The following is a 24,612-nucleotide window of genomic DNA, read 5'->3' as shown; positions in this document are numbered from 1 at the left end:
GGCTGAGCATTCCCCGAGACCGGTGTTCATATCCACGCTGTAATTTACCTTCCTGACATCATTAACATATGATCAAAAACAGCTCTTTGAGATTTGCAAGAAATCCCCTCTCAGCACTGTGGAAGGAACGTGAACGGCAAATTGATTTTAAAGTGAGAAATTTAGCCTTGTCCGCTTAGCCTGACTTGTCCAAAATTATCTGTGTTAAAGCCACTGGAGAGTGTCATTCTGGCCTCAGGGCTGACCGCAGCTCCATCCGGACGGTTTTTATTTCAGAGAAGGAAAAGGCCGACTTGAAAAGAAACAATGTGGTTTCTTGACATTGACTGGAACGTGCAAATCTCCCCCCTCCAAAAAAAAAAAGTCAAAAGAACTTATGTAAGAAATCCAACTCAACAGTGTGTGTTGGACGAAAAACAAAAGGGCGAGGGTAGAAAATGGTGGCCAGTTGGGTAGCTGGCGCTTGTTCTGTGGTGTTGGAGCTTCTATTCATAGGCGCATAATTAAAGGATGCTGCTCCGAACAGCGGCGCACAGGACTCACTTTAGCCAGAGTATCTGTTTTTCACTCCTTGTCCTCTCCTGGTCCCTCCTCTCCTCTTTAAGGATATTTCTACAGTTTAAATGACGCTAAACTGGTCTTGATCGATTAACAGAGTAAGCGATTGGTGTAAGGGCACGGTCGCGTGCAGTGCGAGGGTGGACAGGTCTCACGGCTCATGAGACTCACTGTAATTCCACTCAATCACAGAACAGATATGCATCAAGGAATCTGCTCTTGCGAGGCAGCTTAGTTTAGCCCAGTTCATTCTAACAACTGTTTGCTTGCGGGCTCTTAAAGGGAAAGGGTGATCTGAAGAGTCTGTTTGTCTGTTGCGGATGTGGCCTTTCTAGCACCCAATCCCATGAGTCACTCACAAACACCCAGCTGGAGTTCCTGTTGTTTTGAGGAGAAAATGTAAAGAAAAGCCTAGTTTGATAAATAACCAAAGTTCTACTTTTTAAAAAATTGGATCCTGCACTATTACATCAAATGAGGAAATTGGTGACACTGAACATGTATAAGATGTAAAATATGTTCTTGTTTCTCTTTGGAACATTATCAGATTATTTTGAAGATTTTTCTTGTGTCAGCTTTATTGCTGCTGTCATTTATGCCAAAGTCGAATTGTTATGCTTATAATATAATTTTAATGAACAACAAACATTTTTAGAGAGGGAACATACTTTTTTTTTCAGATTTTTGGTCCCCGCTGTACCTTTCAGGTAAAACATGCTTGGGTGGCTTGGGGAACTTTGCAATACTCTTCATTTGACAAAGGCAGTGCCATCCAAAGGAGTTCTATGGTTTTTCCTTCAGTTTGTAATAAGCCATATCTTCACACAGAGGTAGCAATTAAGGATGGATCTGAACTCCTCTGCTTCATTGAAAAAAGCTTGTTTGTTGGATTTAGAAACTATCATTTGGTAAATTCACACATGAATCTCTGTGTGTGCGTGTTTTATTTAATGGGGCTGTGACCGTGTATCACCTTCCATTTTGCGCCGTGCCTGAGCACAGTGGGACAGTCAGCAGGGATTAAGGGCCCAGGCTGAGACGTCGCCTTTAATGCACATTGCAAACGAAGAGCAGGACATTAGTGGAATTTGCCTGGAGCATGAGCTCTATTTTATAATGGCATTATGAAATCTGATGATGTGCATATAGATTTTTTTTTCAATGTTCTTTTTTTTGTTAATCTTTGAAATACATCAACCCCCCCTCCCCCAATAGATAGGAATTCTGCACAATAGCTGTTAAAATCCCTGGCCGCTCCTCTGTGTTCTAATACTTTCAGAAGAATTAAGAAGATTATTTTATTTAAAGAGGTGCTATTATGCTTTTTCACTTTTTCAACTTTAGTTATTGTGTAATGTTGCTGTTTGAGCATAAAAAAGATCTGCAAGGTTACAAAGTTTGTCCTAAGGCTGACGAATTTGGAGAGGTTAATTTATTTTTATACACACAAAAGCTTCTCCTGAAAGACGTAGCCATTCCCATTTTGTCGGGACAATCTGTTGTTTATGGATCACAACTTGTAAGTATGTTTTATTATTTGTAGTTGTGTTTTCTATTAACAGTTTCAATTATAATGATAGCTATGAGGTAAACGCTAGCCTGCTAACTAACATTACAGTATTGATTTAGTGTTTACTTTAGCTTTTGTAAGCTCTTGCTTTTGACTGTTCACCGCTCCTTAGGAAAATTATCAATGATTTTGTGATTGATTACTGTTTGTATTACCATAGTTTTCCAACAAATATGAATTAAATGTTAATGAATTAACATCGTATTAATAAAAAAACATACCGCTGACACGTCCTATCAAAATCCGTGCTTGCAAAGTCTGTGCTTGAAATTCGTTCAACATTGTCAGGGTCTGAATCGGGCTCGAAATGGTTTGAAATTGACGCCACTGTTAATATTTACATACGAGTAGAACTTGCGGTTATGAAGGGGCGTGACATTTCCCAAACAGGCGCTAAGCGTTGCCAATCCCAACACACTGGCCAGCTAACCAATCACAACACATTTCGTATTTCGGTAAGGAAGGGGCTTCATCGAAAGCGCCGCGTTTAACCAGACTGGAGATAGAGAGGAGCTGTAATAATGTAAAATATGTGCAAAATAATGCGTTGGGTTTTTTTAACAATCAAGCATGAAAACATATTTTAGTACACCCCAATAACAAAATCAAGACTTCGTAAAAGGCCATAATAACCCCTTTAAAAAAGATTTCCTGAACTAAAATGGAGAGCTGACATTTTAGCTAAAGATGACCTGTAGAACCAGCATGTTAACCAAAAGATTTATACTTGCATAAATAAAAAGTGTATGATTTTCTGTAAACAAAACAAACAAATATATGCAACAAACAAACATATCCAACTACACTCACCGGCCACTTTATTAGGTACACCTGTCCAACTGCTCGTTAACACTTAATTTCTAAGCAGCCAATCACATGGCGGCAACTCAGTGCATTTAGGCATGTAGACATGGTCAAGACAATCTCCTGCAGTTCAAACCGAGCATCAGTATGGGGAAGAAAGTTGATTTGAGTGACTTTGAACGTGGCATGATTGTTAGTGCCAGAAGGGCTGGTCTGAGTATTTCAGAAACTGCTAATCTACTGGGATTTTCACGCACAACCATCTCTAGGGTTTACAGAGAATGGTCCGAAAAAGAAAAAACATCCAGTGAGCGGCAGTTCTGTGGGCGGAAATGCCTTGTTGATGCCAGAGGTCAGAGGAGAATGGCCAGACTGGTTCGAGCTGATAGAAGGGCAACAGTGACTGAAATAACCACTAGTTACAACCGAGGTATGCAGCAAAGCATTTGTGAAGCCACAACACGCACAACCTTGAGGCGGATGGGCTACAACAGCAGAAGACTCCACCGGGTACTACTCATCTCCACTACAAATAGGAAAAAGAGGCTACAATTTGCAAGAGCTCACCAAAATTGAACAGTTGAAGACTGGAAAAATGTTGCCTGGTCTGATGAGTCTCGATTTCTGTTGAGACATTCAGATGTTAGAGTCAGAATTTGGCGTAAACAGAATGAGAACATGGAACCATCATGCCGTGTTACCACTGTGCAGGCTGCTGGTGGTGGTGTAATGGTGTGGGGGATGTTTTCCTGGCACACTTTAGGCCCCTTAGTGCCAATTGGGCATCGTTTAAATGCCACGGCCTACCTGAGCATTGTTTCTGACCATGTCCATCCCTTTATGGCCACCATGTACCCATCCTCTGATGGCTACTTCCACCATGTCACAAAGCTCTAATCATTTCAAATTGGTTTCTTGAACATGACAATGAGTTCACTGTACTAAAATGGCCTCCACAGTCACCAGATCTCAACCCAAAAGAGCATCTTTGGGATGTGGTGGAACGGGAGATTCGCATCATGGATGTGCAGCCGACAAATCTGCGGCAACTGTGTGATGCCATCATGTCAATATGGACCAAACTCCCTGAGGAATGCTTCCAGCACCTTGTTGAATCTATGCCACAAAGAATTGAGGCAGTTCTGAAGGCAAAAGGGGGTCCAACCCGTTACTAGCATGGGGTACCTAATAAAGTGGCCGGTGAGTGTATATTAACTGTCAAACAAAAAAGCTAAAAGTTTGTCTCAGTTTGTCAAAACAGTCTCTTGGCTGTATTTAATGCTGTTTCCAAAAGGTGGTAAAAGTGGTGTCTTGGGATGTCTGTACCTCAGTTTGTAGTTGTAAACCCTTGGTCAGGCACTTTGGTTTCAAGGCTTCAATGGAAACACCCTCCCTGATCTCCCCCCTTTCATTCCTCTTGACCTGAGGAGAGTTACTTCTCTTCTTCACCTCTAGTTACTAGTTTGTTTTTGTAGGAATGATTGCCTGTGTGGACCACATTTTTGCTGACAGCTTTATGCTTTTATGCTCAGAGGCTTTTTAGCAGTTGTATTAGTTAGTTTGGCCGGTTGGCTTTAGTCTCCAAAAGTTCCACCAGATTCCCAAGGAACATCCGACGTTAGTTTTCCAAACACCTCAGCCTGCAATGAATGATCCATTGTCCTAAGAAAATCTTAAGGTCGTCCCTCAAATTAAGGGCATTAACATCGAAGTGCAGCATAAAGAATTGTGGAATCGTATTTGCTGTGGTAAATGTTTCGGAGGATTAATTAGCTAACAGAACCCTTTAAAATAAAAGAGAGCACTGAAATGGAAAGAGATTATAGCGACTGTCTGTTTCCTGAGAAAGGATTACTCTCTACTCCTCCTTTCTGCAGTCAGACTCTTATCTAGAGATTGTGGTTTAGCTCATTTATATGGGGCTTTTAAAAATCACAAAAAGGCCTGTTTTAGGCTGACTAAGCTTTTCAAGGAGACTGTGCTTTTCTACCACTGAGCGTAAAATAGATTTGTACTGCTGTCAAGCATCAGCTGCATTTTGTGGCCGTAGACAGATCCATAAGAAGAACCTAAAAGAGTGAATTGTTACCTAAAGACTAAAATATATAAAAGTTCACAATTAGCACTTGCCAAATGCCTCCCACAACAGTTTTTTTTTGTGGTACATAAAATTGTAATTTGGCCTGCAGCAAATTGTAAAAATGCTAAACTGACTGGTTTAACTTCTAATCTTCTAATATCAGAAAATTCTACCACAGTTGTAACACATTTTTGTTTTTTCTCCAGACCACAGTGGCAACACATAGGGAAATCATCTTCATGTTACTCTTAGAAGTCTTGTAAAAATGTTGATGCTTGACAGTACACATCTGTTTTTAAATATTTAATTATTTTCTAATGTTATTAAAAAAAAAAAATCACATTAATTGATCGCAATAAATAACATCTCATTCATTCCAGAAAAGTCTTATGCCCATAATATGAAACAGATTTCCTCCCACAATCAGCTCAGGAAATGTGAGTAAAAAGTGTGCAGATTCTGTGTGGGCCTAGTGATAACCTACACTTCCATCCTTCCTTAATGGATGTGACCTCGTGGTCACCTTGGTTACACTGATTCTCTAGAAGGAGAATTTCGTTGAAGTGTTGTATTTAAGTAATGATTGCCTCCTGCCGAGAAAGGCCTTTATGATCTATTAATATTCAAGCGCTTACAGGTGGTATGGCTGTAAAGCAAATACATAAACATTCTCCTTCGTTACACTCGAATGTGCATCAAATGAACCGTGGGCACCTTTTTCCTCCTCCCACCAAGTTTTTCCCCTTTTCTTCCTCAAAGCCCTCAATTGAATTGTGGATGTGGTTTCGTAGCTAAGAGCGTTGAGTGCCTCTCCAGCCAGCATGCCCACAGGAGCAGTGTACCATGTTTAAAAAGCATATCCTTGGTACCAACGTGCCTAGATAAACAGTATCCCTGGCCACACGAGCCTGTGAGACGTGCTCACAAGCCCCCTCTGGAATCCGCAGCAGTCATCCCTGCTGCCCAGAGGAATGGAAACTGGAGACGGCATTACATCTGCCCGGCTCACCGCAAAACACTGCACAGTCACCGCGCCAGGCCCCAATCTGCCACCCCGTCCTCGACTCCACACACACACACAAACACAAGCCGCCTCCAGGTTGGGATCAAACAGCCCAGCTTTTAGAAGTTCTCACTTAGTCTGTAAAAGATTAACAAGTTATTGACTGCATGTTGACCCATGCCGGTCTCCTCCTCTTCTTCGTACTGTTATCTGATGGTTGGAGTAAGGGTGGCCTCTGGACTAAGTGAGTGTTGCTCGCTCCAGGCTTGAGTGGGTGGCTTTGATGTGAGATGTGCAACCCTGTGTGTGTGTGTGTGTTCCACAGCTTTCATAAACACCTCCACAAGTGCAGCATGACAGAAGAGGAAGCCGTCCAATGGACTCACAAAGGACCACAAACACATGCACGCACGGTTGTGCTTTTACAACTAATGCGGGCAGCCACAAGGACAAAACACAGTGATTGATGTGTTTATTTGTTCTTTTTTTTTCTTGCGTAAAGTTCGTGTCTGCGGTATTAGAGCACAACGATTCCCAGCGTCCGCCCTTTAAAGGTTTATCCACATGTTTATAATTTGAGATTTCCTCTTTTTCAAAGGTCTTAGGCGAGTGCTGTTAATTTGAAAGGGATACTTTTGTTTCAGTTCTCAGACTTTGCCAAGTTGGAGGCCTCTGCTTGTCAGGCAGCTGAGATCATCGGAGTCAGTCGGGGAGAATGGCTCAGACACTTTTGAAATAAAACATCGCTGTGTGGAAGTTCAGCAGATGTTTTGTTTAAAGACTTGTTAAGGGAGGTACAACAAAACTATGAAAAAGGAAGCCATGGTCACTCACTACAGCTTTTGGTGCAGACTCAAGGTCTTTTGGTGTCAAATTTCGATTTGTCGAGTTGTGTGTTTGTGAAACAGCCAAACCTGTTTGATAAGGGTGTTCTGGGGTACGTTTCATATGAACTGCGGTGTGTTTTGCAGTTAATATGAATGCAATCCGTCCTAACTTGTGGAAGTGAACTGCTTTTGATGTATGATTTCAGAACAAAACTTTCAGTAAAACTTCATACATTTACATGCATTTTAAAAGTTAAATTTTAGGGTGTTACTTAAACAGGAACTTAAATTATTACAGTGCTGCATTTCCTCTATGGTTTGGTTCACTTTCACTGGGCAACATGTCAGAGTGTCCTCTCATTGGTCCTCTCATTGGTCAGAGTGCACCTGTTTATGTTCCAGAAAGCAGTGATGTTTTAATGAGCCAGGTGTGAAAATGCCTGAAGCAAGAATTTTTCTTTTTAAAATGTCACGTTAATTTTTTAGTCTAGCTGAATCCAGTATGTGTACATTTACTGGGTGCAACGGGTTTTTAAAGGGATAATTCAACAAAAAATCTTCATTTAATTGCCCTCATGTCATTCCTAAACTAAATTACTTTCTTTTGTGGAACATTTGAAAACATCAATTGTATTTATTTTTTGTTTATACATTGAAAGTCAATAGTGTCCGATGTTGTTTGAACCCCAATGTTCTTCAAAATATCTTCTTTTGTGTTCCACAAAAGAAAGAAGGTCATGCAAATTTGGAATGCCATGAGGGTGAGTAAATGATGACAGAGTTTTAAGTTTTGGGTGAACTATCCCATTAGTTCTTCAAATATTTGAAATATAAATACGTTTGCCCACACGGTGTCTAGTTAAAAGTCATAAATATATATATATTTTTTGCCTAGAGTACGAGGTGTTATAAATAGTATGTGTCAAAAATTGCTTTAACATCTTAGGTTCCTGAAATTTTATGGAAGCTTACCAGCACAGAGAAGCTCTCTTTTTAATTTAGCTTCCCACAGGCTAACCAACTGACGCCTCTTTGCGAGGCCCTGTATTTCGACAAGGCCACAAAAGCCCCAGCGCTTGGTTTCCATTCTCCACTGGCTTTTGGAGAGCAGAGTGTACCATCAGCAAACTTGTGTCCCAACAAGCTGGCCAAGCCTCATCTGTCAAAGCCAGGGTGAGCGCGAGAGCGGCAGGGCGGCGGGGTGAGGGAGAGGAAGCTCCCAGATAAACATACCGCAGCGCCTAAACTCCTAATCACTCTGCGCTTCCGTTTGTAGCCTCTATAATTAGAAGGCACTCTTTTCCATGTATTCCCAGTTGACGCAAATGCTTCTTGTGGCTTGGCACCTCATTTGGGGCGTGGGTTAGTTTATGGCCGGGCCATAACTTGGTTTAGTCTTCTGATACAGCATAAATAGCTAACCGCTGTCTTATTCACTGGCCGACTCTGTTTTTCTTTTTCGTAGGCGCAATCTCAGCGTGGCCCTTTCCATCGCTGCCACGGCCCATTCCCCTTGCTTCCTGTCTTACTGCTCAATGAGATGGCAAAGCCACACCTAAAGCAGATGCTACTCCGAAGTGTGAAAATGAAAATAACATAGGCAGAAATAGGGCGGATGAGCTCATTTAGGACTGCCGCTGTTCCATTGTCGTGTGTGTGTAAGAGTTTGTCTGATCTACCAACAATATCCTCCTTTTTAGATTTGTCAGACCACAAAATTAATGCTCGCCACAAATTAAACCCCTCTGTGAACTCTGCATTAGAGATTCAGGATTGGAAGATCACTAATTATTGTCATCTTAAATTACAGCAGTGAGATCGAGAGCCAGTGGCTAAATCCATCTTAATCGTAGTGTTGGAGAAACTTTCCAAAGCGGTAGTGACCAGACTTTCATGTGTGTGGAAAATAGCCTGTAGAGCTGTCACACTGTTTTTAGGAATAAGTTGTATGTGGGGTTGCGTTGCCATGAAGGTTCGCTTCGGGTTTTTTCTTGTGCTGTGGTTTAGTAAGTGTGTTGTTTACAGTAAGAGCTTATAATTTCTGTAGTTTCACTTACTTCAAATAAAAGTGGGAAAATGAGAGGCCCTGTCATCAGAGGTTCCACTTGGGTTCTCCTGCGGTTGTGTTTAAAACAGATCCACATACTCTGGCCCTGACAGCTGAGGGAAGATCTTGGCATGCAGTTAATTCTAGAACACAAGTTGCAGTGGAACTCGACTGCCCTTTACAACCATGTAAACGTGTCTCATGAAATGTTCAATACTTATAGGCAATCTGGGTGCCATTGTTTTGCATTTTGTTCTTCTCAGTTTAAGCCCAGTACTTTTGCATTGTAGCAAGTAAAATGTTGACATGATTATGTATATATATTTAGAGTGGACCACAACATGTATGGCCCTTCCTAGCACTTTCAATTGATAGTTTTTTGGAGCACACAGACTAATCGATAGACCACAGTTGATTTTGGTCACATTGGCGATCACCAAATGAAAATGGTATACCCAAATAAGATTTAATAGATAACTAGTTCTAAAAAAAATCATGGGGCTGAAGAAAGCAATATAACGAAGGGTGCATAATTAGCATGAACATATAACACAAGCTATAGGAAGTGGGGAAAAACATTGTGTAGCATCAGGGAGTGGAAAAAAATGCTGTTACTTGCATTAAGCGGTCCATATTAACTGCAGAAATTAATGCAATAAACAATCAAATAAATTAATAAAAATTCAAATTAACGTAATGCAAAATCCCCACTTCCTGTGGCTACTAGCGTTATATATTTATGCCAATTATGTGCCCTTCATCGTGCTGCTGCAAATTGTTATCACAGTGTGATTAATTATTTGCATAGCTTTTTTAAAATTGATTGACAGCCCTCAATTCAATACTTCCTGTGTCACCAAAACTGTGAGAAGTAGTGTTTGATTGCTTAGAAGGTCCAATATGGTACAATAAATGGCTCTTCTCTGATCTACAGGTATGTTATTGGTGACCACAGACACCCTTGGTCATGACTTCCATGTTTTCCAAATCTTGACTCACCCATGGGCGTCTTCCCAGAGTGCAGTTCATCATCTATACACTCTTCACAGAGGAGAGACTGAGGCTAAGGTAAGAATACATGTGTATGTCCCCATTTACATAAAAGCTTTTATGTAAATGCACTGTCCTTTAGTACATCCATATGGTACAAACCAATAGCGTTGACAGGAGGGTGCCTGGGTGTGCCTAGGCCCAATCATTTACATGTCAGATTTCTGATTGCTAAAATAAAACAAAAATGGATTGAGTGCGCAGCGGCACAGACGCGCATAAGCTCGTCGAGCGCACATCCCTTTCTCATAGACATCGCTGGAATGTTTGCAGTTCGGTCGGGTATGGTAATAGCAAAAAAAAGTAAAACAAGGTATATATTTAAAAACGTTAATTGTCGGTAAAGCGAGAGAGAGAAAACATCTGAAACATCCGAAGTGCGTGCCCAGAAAAGCTGCCTCTTGGACAGTGCGTGAAAAACCTATTGAATGGAGTTCTCTTTCATGTCTTCTTTGAACAGACAAATTCAGACATAATTATGTCAAAATGCCCATATAGGCATGTATCCTTGTGAAACATGGTCTGTTATGTCATAAGTGAACTTAAACCGTTGAAAAGAAAACGTGTGTGTAACAGTATATTGGATACGAGTAGCTCTTAAAGTGACAGCAGCCTAACATACCTAATGCTGTCTTTGTCCTCAATGTTAACAAAGGTTGAACCCTGCAGGAGCAGCTCTAAATATTCATTGTGCTATTAAATTAAAGATAAAATATGGCAGAGCAATAATATGAACAATGAAAGTAACAGTAGCTCCTACAATACATTTTAACAGGCAGGAAATTTGCCAAGCCAACGCATTTTATTCATATTATTTTGGTTTCTCTGCCCAATGATTAAAATAAAATAAAAAATGCACTGAAAATACAGGTATCATACTAAAAATAAATGTGTCGGTATCGGACATGATCTGGAAAAAGTGGTATTGGAGCATCCCTAATAAATAAATATAAATATATATATATATATATATATATATATATACATATAATATTGTGGCCCCCTCAAAAATAAAATTCTGGCTACGCCACTGGTCCAAACTCATAAACTCATATTCCACATGGAATATATATCAACATCAAAAAAAGAAGCTGTCTTGCGTTCAAGTAATACATGGACAGTGTGGGATATTAAGTCAAACTTCAAAGCTTCCCGTCCCATCCCTTGCTTTCACACACATGCCTATGTACGCTCACGCTATTTTCGGGGGAGTTATTGAGATGAAATATTGCCTTTCCGGACTCTTTTAATCATTAGCATAATCATTTAAAGTCTTTTTGGGCCACCCACAACTGTTTACGGTTGCCTGTGCTTGTATGGCTCTGGAAATGTGCAATTTGAACATGCTTTTCATCGTTGGTGAATCCTTGCGTATTATCTAAATACTGTCAGGAGACATAAGGCTTGGTACCACTGAGCTCCAGCACTGCTGTTTCTGGCTCTTTTGTAGTGTGTAAGGCAGTGTGTGTTCGACAAAAAGTGTGAGTATGACCCATCTGTTTGATCTTAAACCTGACTATGAGATACATGACCCCTCGCTACTGTGTTATAGATGCAAAATGTGAGCGTCACTGTATCTTGAAATTGTGTTACTGTTCAAAATTAATATATATATTTTAAGTTTAGTCAGTTCTTGACTTTCTTTCTTTTTTTTTGTGGTTATAACTGTCCATCAACAAAAGATTCTTTTTTGTACCTGGAGAACATTTGCCCCCAGTACAAAGCAAAATTACATGGATTCACATGAAATATTTGGGCTCTCAGCGGTTAGTCTTTGCTTATTCTAAAACTTCCTCCCCTGTGGCTCCCACGTTCAGTTTTCAACACTCTGGAATCTGAAGACCTGAAACTATTAGTGTTGCCAATGTGTTTTCAATCACCATGGCTGAAAAAAGAGAAAAGTTGCTAAAAATACCTCAGACGGCTGGTGAGAGCTTAGATTGTGCTCCTGACCGAGCTTTTACTCTTGCACCTTGGGGTCAAGCTTGGGACTTGTAACACCTATGATATCTTAGGCTATAAGGTCATGGACAAGAGGACATTCCCACTGGGACAACATGGTTGCGCTTGTGACTTTACACAACTCTTTCTTAAATCCCTGGAAATACAGTAGACCTTGGGCAGCGCTGAATATTGCCCATTTTAGCCCAGCTTTATAAATGACAAATCTAGAACAACTAATGGTGTTATTTGAAACAGAAACCTTTGTATTTTTTTTATTGTTTGGAGAACTGACAGCACATCTCTCCTCAAGTAGTACAATTTGAAACATTGCCCCACATTTTTTATTTGACTTTACTTGACTTTTCTTATGTATTTCTATTTATTTATTTTATTTTTATTTATTTCATTTAAATATTTTTCTACTTTTTAATAGTTATTTTCTTTTCAATTATTTTCTTTTCTTTTTACTAGTCAAATTAAGGCAATGAATGGTCTCAATCTAACATATTGATCATCCTGGTAGTAGTATTTTAAACCAATAGATGATGGTCAAATCTACATGCCTTTTTTTGTATTTTATGTAACACTACTCAGGTTGAATAGTTTAAGCGGACATCTAAGGACATGATCTGATCATTAGCGTCTGCCAAGCCGTGGTAATCTATCTGGGTGCTTAAAAGTTTAATTTACTTTTGTGATCTATTGGGTTATTGCACAAATCAGTTTGGGAAATAACTGCAGTGATTTAGTTTTCTTTTCTCCTAAATGCTGTTTCATCCATTCAGCCTTGCAGCTGTTCCACCACAATATCTCCTTCAGTTGGCAAATTGTAAGGTTTTATTTGCTTAAGTAGAACTAATATTTATTCAGAAAGGGCCTAGACCCTTACTTACTCAGCTAGTGTCATGTTTGGATATGCACACAAACCTGATCTCTGCTCTAGTTCATAGACTCTCACTCTTACGTTCGATGTCTAAAAGCATGCCAGACATATTTCCCCAATTTAAATCCTTCTTTACATGACAAATATTAACACTGCAGTGGAATAAAAACTGTTTCACTGTATGTTATTCTCATATGAGTACCATATAACTGCAGCACAATCAAGTGTTATGTCTATAAAAAGACTTGGTTTTAACTACTAATGCCATTTTTTTGTATATTATGTCCATTATAGTATTTTCTTTTTTTTTATCGCTTTGTCCCTTTACCCTTCAAGTGCACTCTGAGTGAGTCAAAAATGCAGAATTGCAAGCTGGGTACTGGCCCGTGGGTGAAGTTTATGTTCCTCTCGTACCTGCTCCTTATATTGAAGGTGTGATTACCTTAGCCGGTACCTCCAGGCATGGCAGAGAGCTGGAACCGAGTGTGTAAAACATTCTCATTTTCCCTCCTTTGTAAGCACAGGGCCATGGTGGCCCGCAGCTCTGCTGAGATGAGAAAGGTGGTTAATCTGTCACCGGCTCATGCCAGGTTTGCTGCCTGGCCATGCGTTGGCTTTGATCTGGCATTGTAAACAGTGCAAACTGCATAAAGCAAGCACCCTCCAAGACGCATTATCTTGAGCAGAACAAATAAAAGGAGTGATAATGCCTCGTGGGCGGACACAGGCACCTGGCCTTATCTGGCTGGCTGACTGTGCTTTTACTGACTCCCAACCTGCTCCGAGCTGACCTTAGTGTGCTTGAAGGTAAATAACCTACCAGCCCGCGTTGCCTGAAGCCATACACCATTTAAGCTGTTCTGAGTAGCACATGACTGGCCAAACACCTCATTTGATGTGTGTCTGATTAACCAATTGAAATATACCAGTCCTTGTCTTTGGTTGCCTAAATCTTATTTTTGCACCTCTAGGGAAAATGAACGGATTGGCGTTGTCCCTGAACAGGAAGTGGTCACAGATCTTGACTCGTTTGCTCATCTCCTGGTTGGCGTATTCAGCTTGAGACGGATCTGAGACAGATAGAGCAGAATGACCTAGAATCAGACAGATCTCCAGACAGCTGCATTCCAGTAGCTGATGGCTATCCATAAAAAGTGCCATAAAAAAGCCATTAGCTGAACCTTGCTGATAGCAGAGTGCTGTTTGGTAAAGTCAAGTGTAAGATTTCTGGACCATGTTTTGGGGAAAGCCCACCATCAATTCATAGAGCTACTTTAGGACAAGTTCTTGTGTTCCAAAACAGATAGAACAGGATTTCAAGATGCTCTCTTATAAAACAATGCTCATGGCGCAAGATGCTGAAAAAACAGGGTTTGACTAAACGCCCATCTTGCACATGTATACATAGACCAACAGTTTTTAAAATAGCATAGACTGAACATAGGAGTTGTAACACAGGATGTGTTATTGTGTTTATAAAACACACAGGAAGCACTGTTTTGGCAGTTTGATGGTTTGTCGGGGGTGAGATTTTAATACATACAAAAGCCAGGTTAGAAATTCAGGTTTTTCATGGCAGTAACCAATATCTGGTGATCAGTTCCGAAACCTCTCCACCCCAACACCTTGCTGTGATTACCAACACCTCACTTTAATTCCTTTCAACCATTCCAGAACACATTTTTTTAAAGATTATATCTTTTCGTCTTTACCAGAAGCTATTTATGAAAACATAATGTCACGACTTGCAACACCAGAGAAAATTCCTACAGAACTCAGGTTGCGTTCCTTAAAGTTGGCATGAAATAAAGATTCATCCTATCCATTTTAAAAATGCATGTTATTAATGTTATTGTGAATGATTCATATTTATGAGCTGGTCATTTTTAATTGGCCCTTTCTTACAGTCGACTGCAAGCTCACATTCAGTTGTCTTTCACTTGAATGTACGTCCCAATAAAGAAGAAAAGATCTCTGAAATTTTGAAGGAAAGGCATTGCTTTAATGTTCGGACTGTTCACCCAAGATGCTACAGTCAAACAACTTTCTGCAATGACAATATTATTGATTTTAATGATGATTTTATATTTTTGATTCTTAACCAAAGGAGCTTATTATATTGAGCTTACATTCGTATCTCTTCTCTAACCACTTTAGGTGCAGGACATCTGCTTCAGCCATGACTGCCGCTGGGTGGTCATCAGTACTCTTCGTGGCACCTCGCATGTCTTTCCCATCAACCCATATGGTGGAGCGCCATGCGCACGGACGCATATGTCTCCCCGTGTGGTCAATCGCATGAGCCGCTTCCAGAAGAGTGCCGGACTGGAGGAAATCGAGCAAGAGCTGAGCAGCAAACAGGGCGGCCGATGTAGCCCCATTCCTGGCCTTTCCAGTAGCCCATCCGGATCACCACTACATGGTTAGTAAACACTAGCAAAGATTATGCCGGGCCTTTCTGTGACTGCACAGTTGCAGTGCTTCATTAGTTAGTAACAGTAGTTATACTAGGTCGTTCTGTTCTAACTGTCATGGAAACTATTAAGTGACTGATTTTAAATGTTCAACATGGGGAAACAACATGGCATGCTGCACAAAAATTGCTCTGCTTGAGAGACTAGAGGGGGCTCTGTACAGGATTTTTGGGGCCGATCACCGATTACAGATCACTGGAAGCAGTATTGGTCGATACGATCACTGATACCAATCAATAAAATAAATAATACTAATCTTAACAACTCTTTTTTTTTTAACATGAATGAGACAGAGCAGCTGGAATATTAGGCTGCTGTCACTTTAAGACCTATTGCACAGATCCAATATACTGACATATATGCGTCTTATTTCCCAACTGTTATTGCTCACTTAAGACATAGCTGACAGTGTTTAAGTGAATACTCACCAAGCCGGGCATTTTGACATATTTCTGTGAGTATTTGGCCATTATTTAGGCGCGAACCCGAAGCTCAAAGTTCACTTTGCTTGTTCCACTCCGTCTCACACAGAAAGACACCTGGAGAAAAGTATCTCTTTTGTGGCTTAATGCAGTTTTTATAACGTTCTTTATTATCGAACACATTCTGCAGTTTAGCAACAGTAGACTGTATTTTATGACAATCACTAATCTAGCTGATTTGGACATTTGTAAGTTTGGGCTTTTAGGGAGGAACGAAAGCACACCGCTGTGAAGGAAAGACATGCACTAAAATCACACAGCCCTAGATTATTGCTGTCATTGCTGTAGGGTTGCTGTTGTTGCTATGTCTTTTCTCTCCATAAAGACATTGCAAATTTCTTTTCCTTTCCAGAAATCTGGTAGAACTGCCAGACCGGTGAATGTAGTGAACCGATTTTAGCTGCACATAGAAAAAATTGTCTTGTGAGTTTTGCGTCATCTGATCAACTCTTCTGATCTGCCTTCATAGAGACCACCGATCAAACTATATAAAGCTATTATCGGCCGATAATGATCGTCTCTTGATCAATCGGAGCACCCTTATTGGAGACTCTACCCAAAATTGATTTTAGTTGAGTTTGACGTCAGCAGATTGCTAAGGTAACTGCATGATTAGCTAATAAGCTTAAAAATATATAGCACACACTAATATTGGGTAAAATAATAAATTTTTAATTACTCTGAACTATTTATCATTTTTTTTTGTATAGCATTGAATCAAATTTTAATTCATAACTGACCCATGGCCACACAAGGCCCATGTTTTATCCAGCATCTTGAATTTATTTTCAATAGTGTTATAATTTATTGAATTTTATTAGAATTTTTTAATTAGCCTTTATTTTTATATTTTCAAAAAAAAAATTTTTGGTAATTTTGTTATGTGCGTTTGTCATTTTTTTTAGTGTTCTTTTTTGTGTGCAAATAATACCATTTAGGTTTCATTTATTTTTTATTTCTGTTTTAGTTGTTATTTATTTTCAATTTGTAATTTTAGTGGCTCAATCAACATTTCTAAGTTTCATTTTTTCATCTAATGTTTATATTTGATTTTATTTCAGCTATATTTTAATTAACAACCTTTTTTTAAATAGTTTTAGTTAACGATAATAGCCCTGATATTTTTTTTTGGCACCTCACTAGAATTTGAAACAGAGTAAGTGTATCCTGGCCATTCAGGAGTTAATCGAGTCACCCTAGCAGACCCTATGATCGAGCCTGTTGACCTCTTTCACAACACTGCGATGTTTGTCAAACACTGTCCCTGGCTGCAAACACACACACTCTGACCACATCTGACTGTTACGTACATACACACCCACTGACACACACTTCTCATGTCTGTGCTGATTGCCACAAGAGCTGGCACGCCTGTCAGTGTTGTTTGCCCATCAGCACTCCACAAAGCAGAGGTCTGATTAATCAATACCCCTGTACTCGCCGAAGGCACCCTGCTGATACGGACACAGGAGACTGGTCAGTTGCAGGGTGTTTGAAGAGCTTTCCAAAGGGTTCAAGAGAGCTTTGCTTACTCTGGCCGCTTACACGCACTGTAAAGTTTCAGTAGTAACAAACTATTTAAATACAGGAGTGAGTCTCCTAAATTATCATTCCGTGTGTGTAGGAAACACCAATGAAATATTACAGCGACAAAAGACTAGTTAAGTTCAGCAATTTTAACTAAAGCACAGTTGACGGAAGTGTCGTGTTTTGCTTATGATTGATAAGGCTGCTTCACAGAGCATGCTCTTGCAATGTTTCCATGTCCACTTATTATAAGCGTTTTTGGGCTTGATATTTAAGCTATTAAAGTGAGCAGGTGCGGGTCGTGATATTTTGGTTTTATTTTCAGCATAAAGCATTTGGATTTATTTTGGTTTATTGTGAGGATGTTCTTGTTCACTGTTTTTCTAGCAAGATCTGGCAACACGAGTGAGTCAAGGCTCGTACCTCTTCCCCATGTGATTTTTCTTGCACCGCGCACATACAGAAGAGAGAAACATCTCTGATGCACGTTAAAATAGAGACCAGGATAAAGCACTACAAGGTGAATTGACAACCGTGTATGTGGCCTCTGTCACCCAAAGTAATATAGTAAATAACATCATACTGAACCACTTCACCTCAAAAAGTAGTTCGAAAATGTAACTTTAAAATATGGTGCTCATTGTGCAAGACACTGAGGGCCCTTTCACACTAGCGCATTTGGTTTTGAATGACGTCAGAGTTCGGTTCGTTTGGATGATGTGAACGCTGTCTTCCGAACTCGGGTGCGCACCCGCGAACCGTACTCGAGTCCGCTTAAAGGGTGGTCTGGGGTGATTCATGTGAACTCCAGTACGGTTCGCTGCTGAAATGAATACAATCGTACCAACTCGCGGAAGTGAACCGCTATTGATGACTAATAATATTAGAAATAAAGCTTTACATGATCTATTCTATAAACAAGAATGTAGTAATCATATTTAAGCTCATTTATTAAATATGTGTATTATTGTGTATTATCAGTAGGCTAGATATTATTTTACATTTTATCAAAGTGAAAACTAAACACAAGTAAACATCAAAACATTAGTCGTACCATTTTTATGAAGTTCCTATCCTAAAACTTAACTTTACAAAATATTTGATTCGTTTTCATAAAGGTTAGCTCTTTTGTGCGTGCGTGTGTGTGTGTGTACACACTTGACGAAAAGCGGGATTGACGCACTGCAAGCAGAGAGATGATTTCTGCTTGGCTCCGCAAAAATTGTCTTCGATGGACAGCCCGCTGTCTTTGGAACAATTTTAGTACTTTTGCGGCAGACAGACGTGTGTTTCTGTATCTTTTCTTTGAAAACAAAACCAAAGGTTAAAAAAAAGAACAACAAATGTGAAGCGAGCAATTCTATCCATTTTGACGAATATAATGTGAATATAATGAGAATAATGAGAATAATGAATATAATGAGAATATAATGTGAACACAGTCCATCGGGGGCAGGGGGAGGGGGAGCATTAATCGAACTCTGAACAGGCAATCGAACCAAGTGGGAAAGTGCCCTGAAAATCACCAAGATGGTATTCAGTGACCAAATTCGTCAGTTTGGTAAAAATGAGAGTGAATCAATAAATGTAAGCAAAACAAATAAATGAATGTATGTCTGTATTTATTTTATTTATTATTTGTATATAAAATGCAAAATACACTTTTATCTAAAGTGTCTAAAATAGACTTAAATCTAATAAGCTTCAAATTCTTTTTTGGCCACTGCATTGCTTCTTGCTGATTTTTAGCTAATATAAAAGATAAAAATGTAATCTTTTATAAATATTCTTATTTTTTAAATAATCATGTTGTCAATAAATACACCATGAAATCATGAGCGCCACATTTTAAAGTTAAACATGCAGTCCGCAGTTTTTCCTCTTTGTCGCCATCTCTGTTCGAAATCTGCAATTGCAGTCATTCGTGGAATTATCAACTTAACTTGAGTTGTAGTTCGACACGGCACGGATGAACACAGTGTTTGAGGAGAGTGTGCAGCTGTCAGTCGCCGCGCCGGTGTCGATACTGGCATTCAGAATCACAGATTATTCTTTTTGGAAGTATGACCAACATAATAATTTTCACCAGGAAAGGTCGTCTGAACAAGTAAGAAACATCCACCTTTGTTCTGGTTCTGACATTGCAGTAAATCGTGCTGATTAAATCTAAAAATCGCTTATCACGGAAAACCATGCAAATTATACTTTGTTCTCACATTGTTAATGTTAACAACGTCAGCATTGCGTGACTACATGTAATGCCCTTCCGATATTTATCATTGTTTTCGCATGGGCCGGTTGCTTTTTCTGTAGCCACTCCGAAGTCCGAACGAAGTCTTTTGCATTTTACAGCGGGTGAATCTGTTGTCACTGGTGATTGTCGTTTGAACCTTTCTGGATCCGCCATCAAATTGATAAGTTTAATTATATCAAGTGCTGTGAGAAAAGGCTATAAATCTCCACCTCCAGCATCCTCACTCGCAATATAGCCTACTAGCCGAGACTCCTTCTTTATGTGTACAGATGTGACGTAATGACGCAAAGACATGCTCGCATCTCCCGCGGAAATCCACCAGTACCACTAAAATTAAAAACATTATTACAAGCTTACCGTTTTGAATCGAGCTAAGGCAAGCAGATAGTTTTGAACACTGGCTGGTTATGTATTTGCTCAAATATGTATTTTGGATCATTTTTAACCCCAAAAAATCTACGGACTGCAGCTTTAAAATGTATATATTTTTATTTTTTTAAATAATCAATATAATTAATCTGAGTGACTCATCTTTTCTTTTGACCTTCTCCAAGAAAATATCAATAACTTTTAGTCTGTTTTCACTTTGAAGGCTGTGACATCACGGGGCCGGAATGCTTGGCGTCTCGTGTAGGGATGTTACCAGCAGCCGTGAAAGTGGGCCATAGAAGCCCTGTCATAAATCAGACTCCCTTTTCAAAGTCGGGCATTAGAAGCACCTGTCAACAATTAGTCCTATCAGCTTCAGTCCGATGAGCCACTTTGACAACAAGGTTCTGAGGTGACATTTTTTTGTACTGGGAACAGGATGGGGAAATCTAAGAAACAGACGTCTGAGGCAGTTCGTATGCCTTAGAGGCAACCTTGGACTGTCCGGATTTTATAACCTCAAGGATCATTCCATAATTCCTTAAGCCAAAAGATGGGAGGATAGCAGGATGTGGCTTTTGAATTAAGATGAAACGGTGTGGGGGAGAGAGGGAGACAAAAGTGGTTTGCACTTTTCCGTGGTCCCTGAGGGCCTCTCCTATGGGCTCATGCTCGGAGCTGGAATGCTTGAGCAGCTCGCATATCCTGCCAGAATTGTTTGCTTCATTTTCAAATCAGTAATTCAATATTTCTTTTTCCCATTCTTTACTTTTTTTTAGGCATTTCAGTGTATTACAAATCACACATTACCCTTCACATTTAGCATTCACTTATTCAGACTTTAAGCTAAACTAGGAATTTTCATAGCCTGTAAAAATAAAACTTTTGTTTTAATGCTTTTTTTAATGTCTCTTATGCTCACCAGGGGCTTTGTTTGTTTATTTGTTAAAAAATACTGTAAAAACCGTAATACTGTGAAATATTATTACAATTTAAAATAACTTTTCTATTTTAATAGATTTAATAGATAGTTTAAAATGTAAAAAAAAAAAATCTTGTGATGGCAAAACTGAATTTCCAGCAGCCATTATTCCAGTCTTCAGTGAAAACGGAAGACACATGAACACAGTTGTGTTTTTTAATATTATTGTGGAAACTGTGATCCAAATATTTTAGGATTTCTTTGATGAATGTAAAGTTCAAAAACATTTTTTTTTTGTAAAACAATGCGAAAGTCTTTACTGTCACTTTTGATCCATTGAATGTGTCTTTGCTGAATAAAAGTGTAATTTAAAAAAAAAAGAAGATTTTCCCGGCCCCAAGCTTTTGAACGGTACACTGTAAAAAAGAATCCTGTAAAAAAAAACGGTAAACTACTGGCAGCTGTGGTTGCCAGCATCATACCGTAAAAATACGGTGTTACTGTTTTTGAAATTAGCAGCTAAATACCGTATTGTCAGCTACAGTATAAAACTTTAATTTAACAGCTATATGCTCTAACACCAAAACAGTAACACACCGTTTAGTTCTAGTATGATGCTGGCAACCACAGCTGCCAGTAGTTTACCGTTTTTTACACGATTATTTTTTTACAGTGTAGTGCAATTGTTTGTTTGCTAAACAGTATAACGACAACAGGATTTCTACAAATAAAAAAAAAAACGTATTTTTCCTCTCTAGGAAACTGCATTTTCCGTCATCGAAAAATTGTTTTTGTGTTTGTAGCACTTTTAAATCCTTTTCCGCTATGATTAGTTATCAGACACAAAAGGAGAAAAGGCTATCAGCGTCACTTTCTGTTAGCTTTTCCGTCGGTTTTGTTCATTTTTGGGTCCATGAGCGTGAACGGAGGCAGCAGAAATAAATGATTGATAAGAAAAGCTGAGACACGGTAGCCACAACAGTAGACTTGCAATTGTCTCCTGTGACAACTCATTGATTTAGGGAAGGAACTAGAGAAGTACACATCCTTCAGAGCTGGCACTCTGTAAAAATAGAAACCACAATCGGGCTTTCTTCTCTTCCAGTTTAATTGTGGAGTTTTTTCAGTCTATTTTAGGAGGCACATCCCCCTCGCCTTAGGTTCATGGCATTGTCAGATAATTCAACAACTCCTTCTTTGTTCAGTGCTAACAGAGAGCTAATTCATTTGTTTAGGTGGTGTTTTCTGCTAAGTTGTTTTGTCCTCATGTCTATAAACTACCTATAAATGAACAAATGGTGAAAGAAAATGCTTTTTGAAGCATAACTGTTGTTGGAGTGTTTAGGGCTCATGTGGCTTTGGTAGCCATACTGGAAATTACATGTCAGTTTTACAAAGCTTGTTGGTCTGCTTCTTCACCTATGTTCATTGACTATTTTGAAAGGAAAAACAAGGTGCAACAGGAAGCTGTTAATTCGCTGTTATTAAGTTAGGGATAACGGGATACTTCCTTTGAGCCATTTAAACTCCGCATACGGCTTGTTTGGGTTTCAGGCTTGTTTTATCAGTAACTACGCCTGTTTACACCATTCCTCATCTTATAGTGAAAACAGGCAGACATGGATGCTTTTGCAAAACTGTTGACAGTGTTGTTTGGAGCAAAACGTTTTAAAAAGCGACACTGGTTGTAAAGTTGACAGGTCAAATATTTATGAAATTCTATGAAATTCTTGAAATTAATGTTAATTATTCTCTCCTCTCGTGTTTTATAAATACACTTCTGCTCCAAAGTTTGGGGACAGTAAGTTTTTTTTTTTTTAAAGAAATGAATACTTTTATTCAACAAGGATGCTTTTAAATTGATCAAAAGTGACAGTAAAGAAATTTATATTGTTACAAAAGTATTCTATCTCAAATAAATGCTGTTCTTTTGAACTTTATTCAGAAAGAATCAGATAAAATGTGTCACGGTTTCTGCAAAAATATTACGCAATATATATAAAAGATTGTAATATATTAAAATGGAAAACAGTGATTTAAAATTGTGTATCAAACTATTTTTTTGTGTATTTTTGATCAAACAAATACAGCCTTGGTGAGCATAAGAGTCTTCTTTTAAAAACGTTAAATAAGTCTTACCAAACTTATGGAAGTAAAATAATCCCAAATGTTTTTGAAACAAAAAGCCTGTTGAATTGTACTACTTGAAAAAAATATGCATTGCATTAACCCTGCTTGTATTTTAATGCATTGTATTTTTAGGGCTTGTATTTTTATAGGCTGAAATTTAGCATGGTTGAATATTTAAGCTGTGAATATTTCAAATCAAATCATTTCAAACACATTTTCATTAGTAAAATTTCAATAATCCATATTCACCTTTCATATTTCATTTCCCAAATATTCAAACTGATTAAAAATACAACCTATAATATTCAACAGGCGGTTTTCGGTCCATTTTATTTCGCTTTGCAAATTCGCTTCCACAAATTCAGTGGTTCAAATTCGACAGTAAATTCAACGTTGACATCCAGGAGCTGCAGGAAAAGCAGTAGATTACCGAGCATAATCTCCATCTGCTGTTAGTCGACCTCACCAGCAGGGGGTGCAAGCGCGTGTTGTTGACGAAGACCAGAGCAACAGTTAGCGCAAGCCATTCATTCATAAAAACTCAGCATGCATTATGTTTTTTTGTGACGATTATCTGGGTCAGTATATATGCGGAAAAGATGATAAAGGCACAAAAGCTGTTTTTATGTTTCATTCATTGTTACTTTCCCTGTGTAGCCTTATGTTATCAGACTTTTCTACAGTGAATGGGATTATAATCTGTTTCCCTCAATACATCATCATACTCAAAGATTCCCCGAATTCCGTCAGGACAAAGCGCTTAACGTAGCTTAATGGACTACAGTGATATAAAAGACCAAACTCGCACCTTATTTGGAAAGTATGTATTGTACATGTACTGCATTAGATTAAACTGGGAAGTAGCACTTTCATATTGTTGTTCTATATTGTTAGTTTAACTAGTCGCTTTGGATAAAAGTGCCAGCTAAAAGACTAAATGTAAAATTGGGTTGACATTCGCACATTTAGGGACCGTCTCTAAAGTAACAAGTCCTATAGGCCTAAACGTTTCTAACTTCAATAGCAAACTTCAATCTATTTGAATAAATTGCGCATTATGCCTGAGCCTGACACCTACATGAACACTTTACAGTTGGCTTTATGACTGTAAGTCGTTCTTTTCAAATGGTATTTAAGTTAGAAACGTGTATACCAATTTCGTATGTAACTTTAGAGACGGTCCCTAAATGTGCGAATGTCCAATGTCAAACCAAATTTATGCCAGTATATCACTGGGAAACGCTCAGCATTAAACTTTGCGCGTTAAATTCATATTCTGAGTCCATCTGCTAGCCTGCGAGTTTGGTCTTTTATGTCCATTAAGTTACGTTAAGCGTTTTATATGTCCAGCAGGGGAATCCTGACATATTGAGGGAAACCAAACCCTAGTACTGCATGCAGCACATCGCTGCAATATAAGGTTAAGGCAACTAAACAACCAAGAGAAATATGTCAAATGTAACACTGGATCTGTACATCCGCATCGGGGGAATAACATTATCGTTCATGGTAGAGAAAGATGCATGTAACTTAGGCTACACAGGAAAAGTAATCGTGAACACACTGAATTTCACATAAAACAGACGTCATAATAATCACAAATACACTTACATTTTTGCAAATAAGTTTTTATGAATGAATGGCTTGCACTAACTGTTGCTCTGGTCTTCGTCAACAACACGCGCTTG

General features: G+C 38.9%; 1 protein-coding gene across 6 annotated transcripts in view; it reads left to right on the top strand.

Annotated features, from left to right (window-relative positions):
- Nucleotides 1–24,612, top strand: part of bcas3 (BCAS3 microtubule associated cell migration factor) — a 256,157-nt gene that overhangs the window by 47,406 nt on the left and 184,139 nt on the right. For all 6 annotated transcript variants that reach the window (XM_056271170.1, XM_056271173.1, XM_056271172.1 and 3 more), the window contains exons 14-15: nucleotides 9,824–9,957; nucleotides 14,924–15,188. In XM_056271170.1, the coding sequence (XP_056127145.1) occupies nucleotides 9,824–9,957; nucleotides 14,924–15,188 (399 nt within the window). The remainder of the gene's footprint in view (nucleotides 1–9,823; nucleotides 9,958–14,923; nucleotides 15,189–24,612) is intronic.

Source organism: Rhinichthys klamathensis, unplaced genomic scaffold (assembly GCF_029890125.1).
Source record: "Rhinichthys klamathensis goyatoka isolate OS25496 unplaced genomic scaffold, OSU_Roscu_1.1 h1tg000311l_1, whole genome shotgun sequence".
NCBI classification, from domain to species: Eukaryota; Metazoa; Chordata; class Actinopteri; order Cypriniformes; family Leuciscidae; genus Rhinichthys; species Rhinichthys klamathensis.
This window is presented reverse-complemented; position numbering and strand designations above follow the sequence as displayed.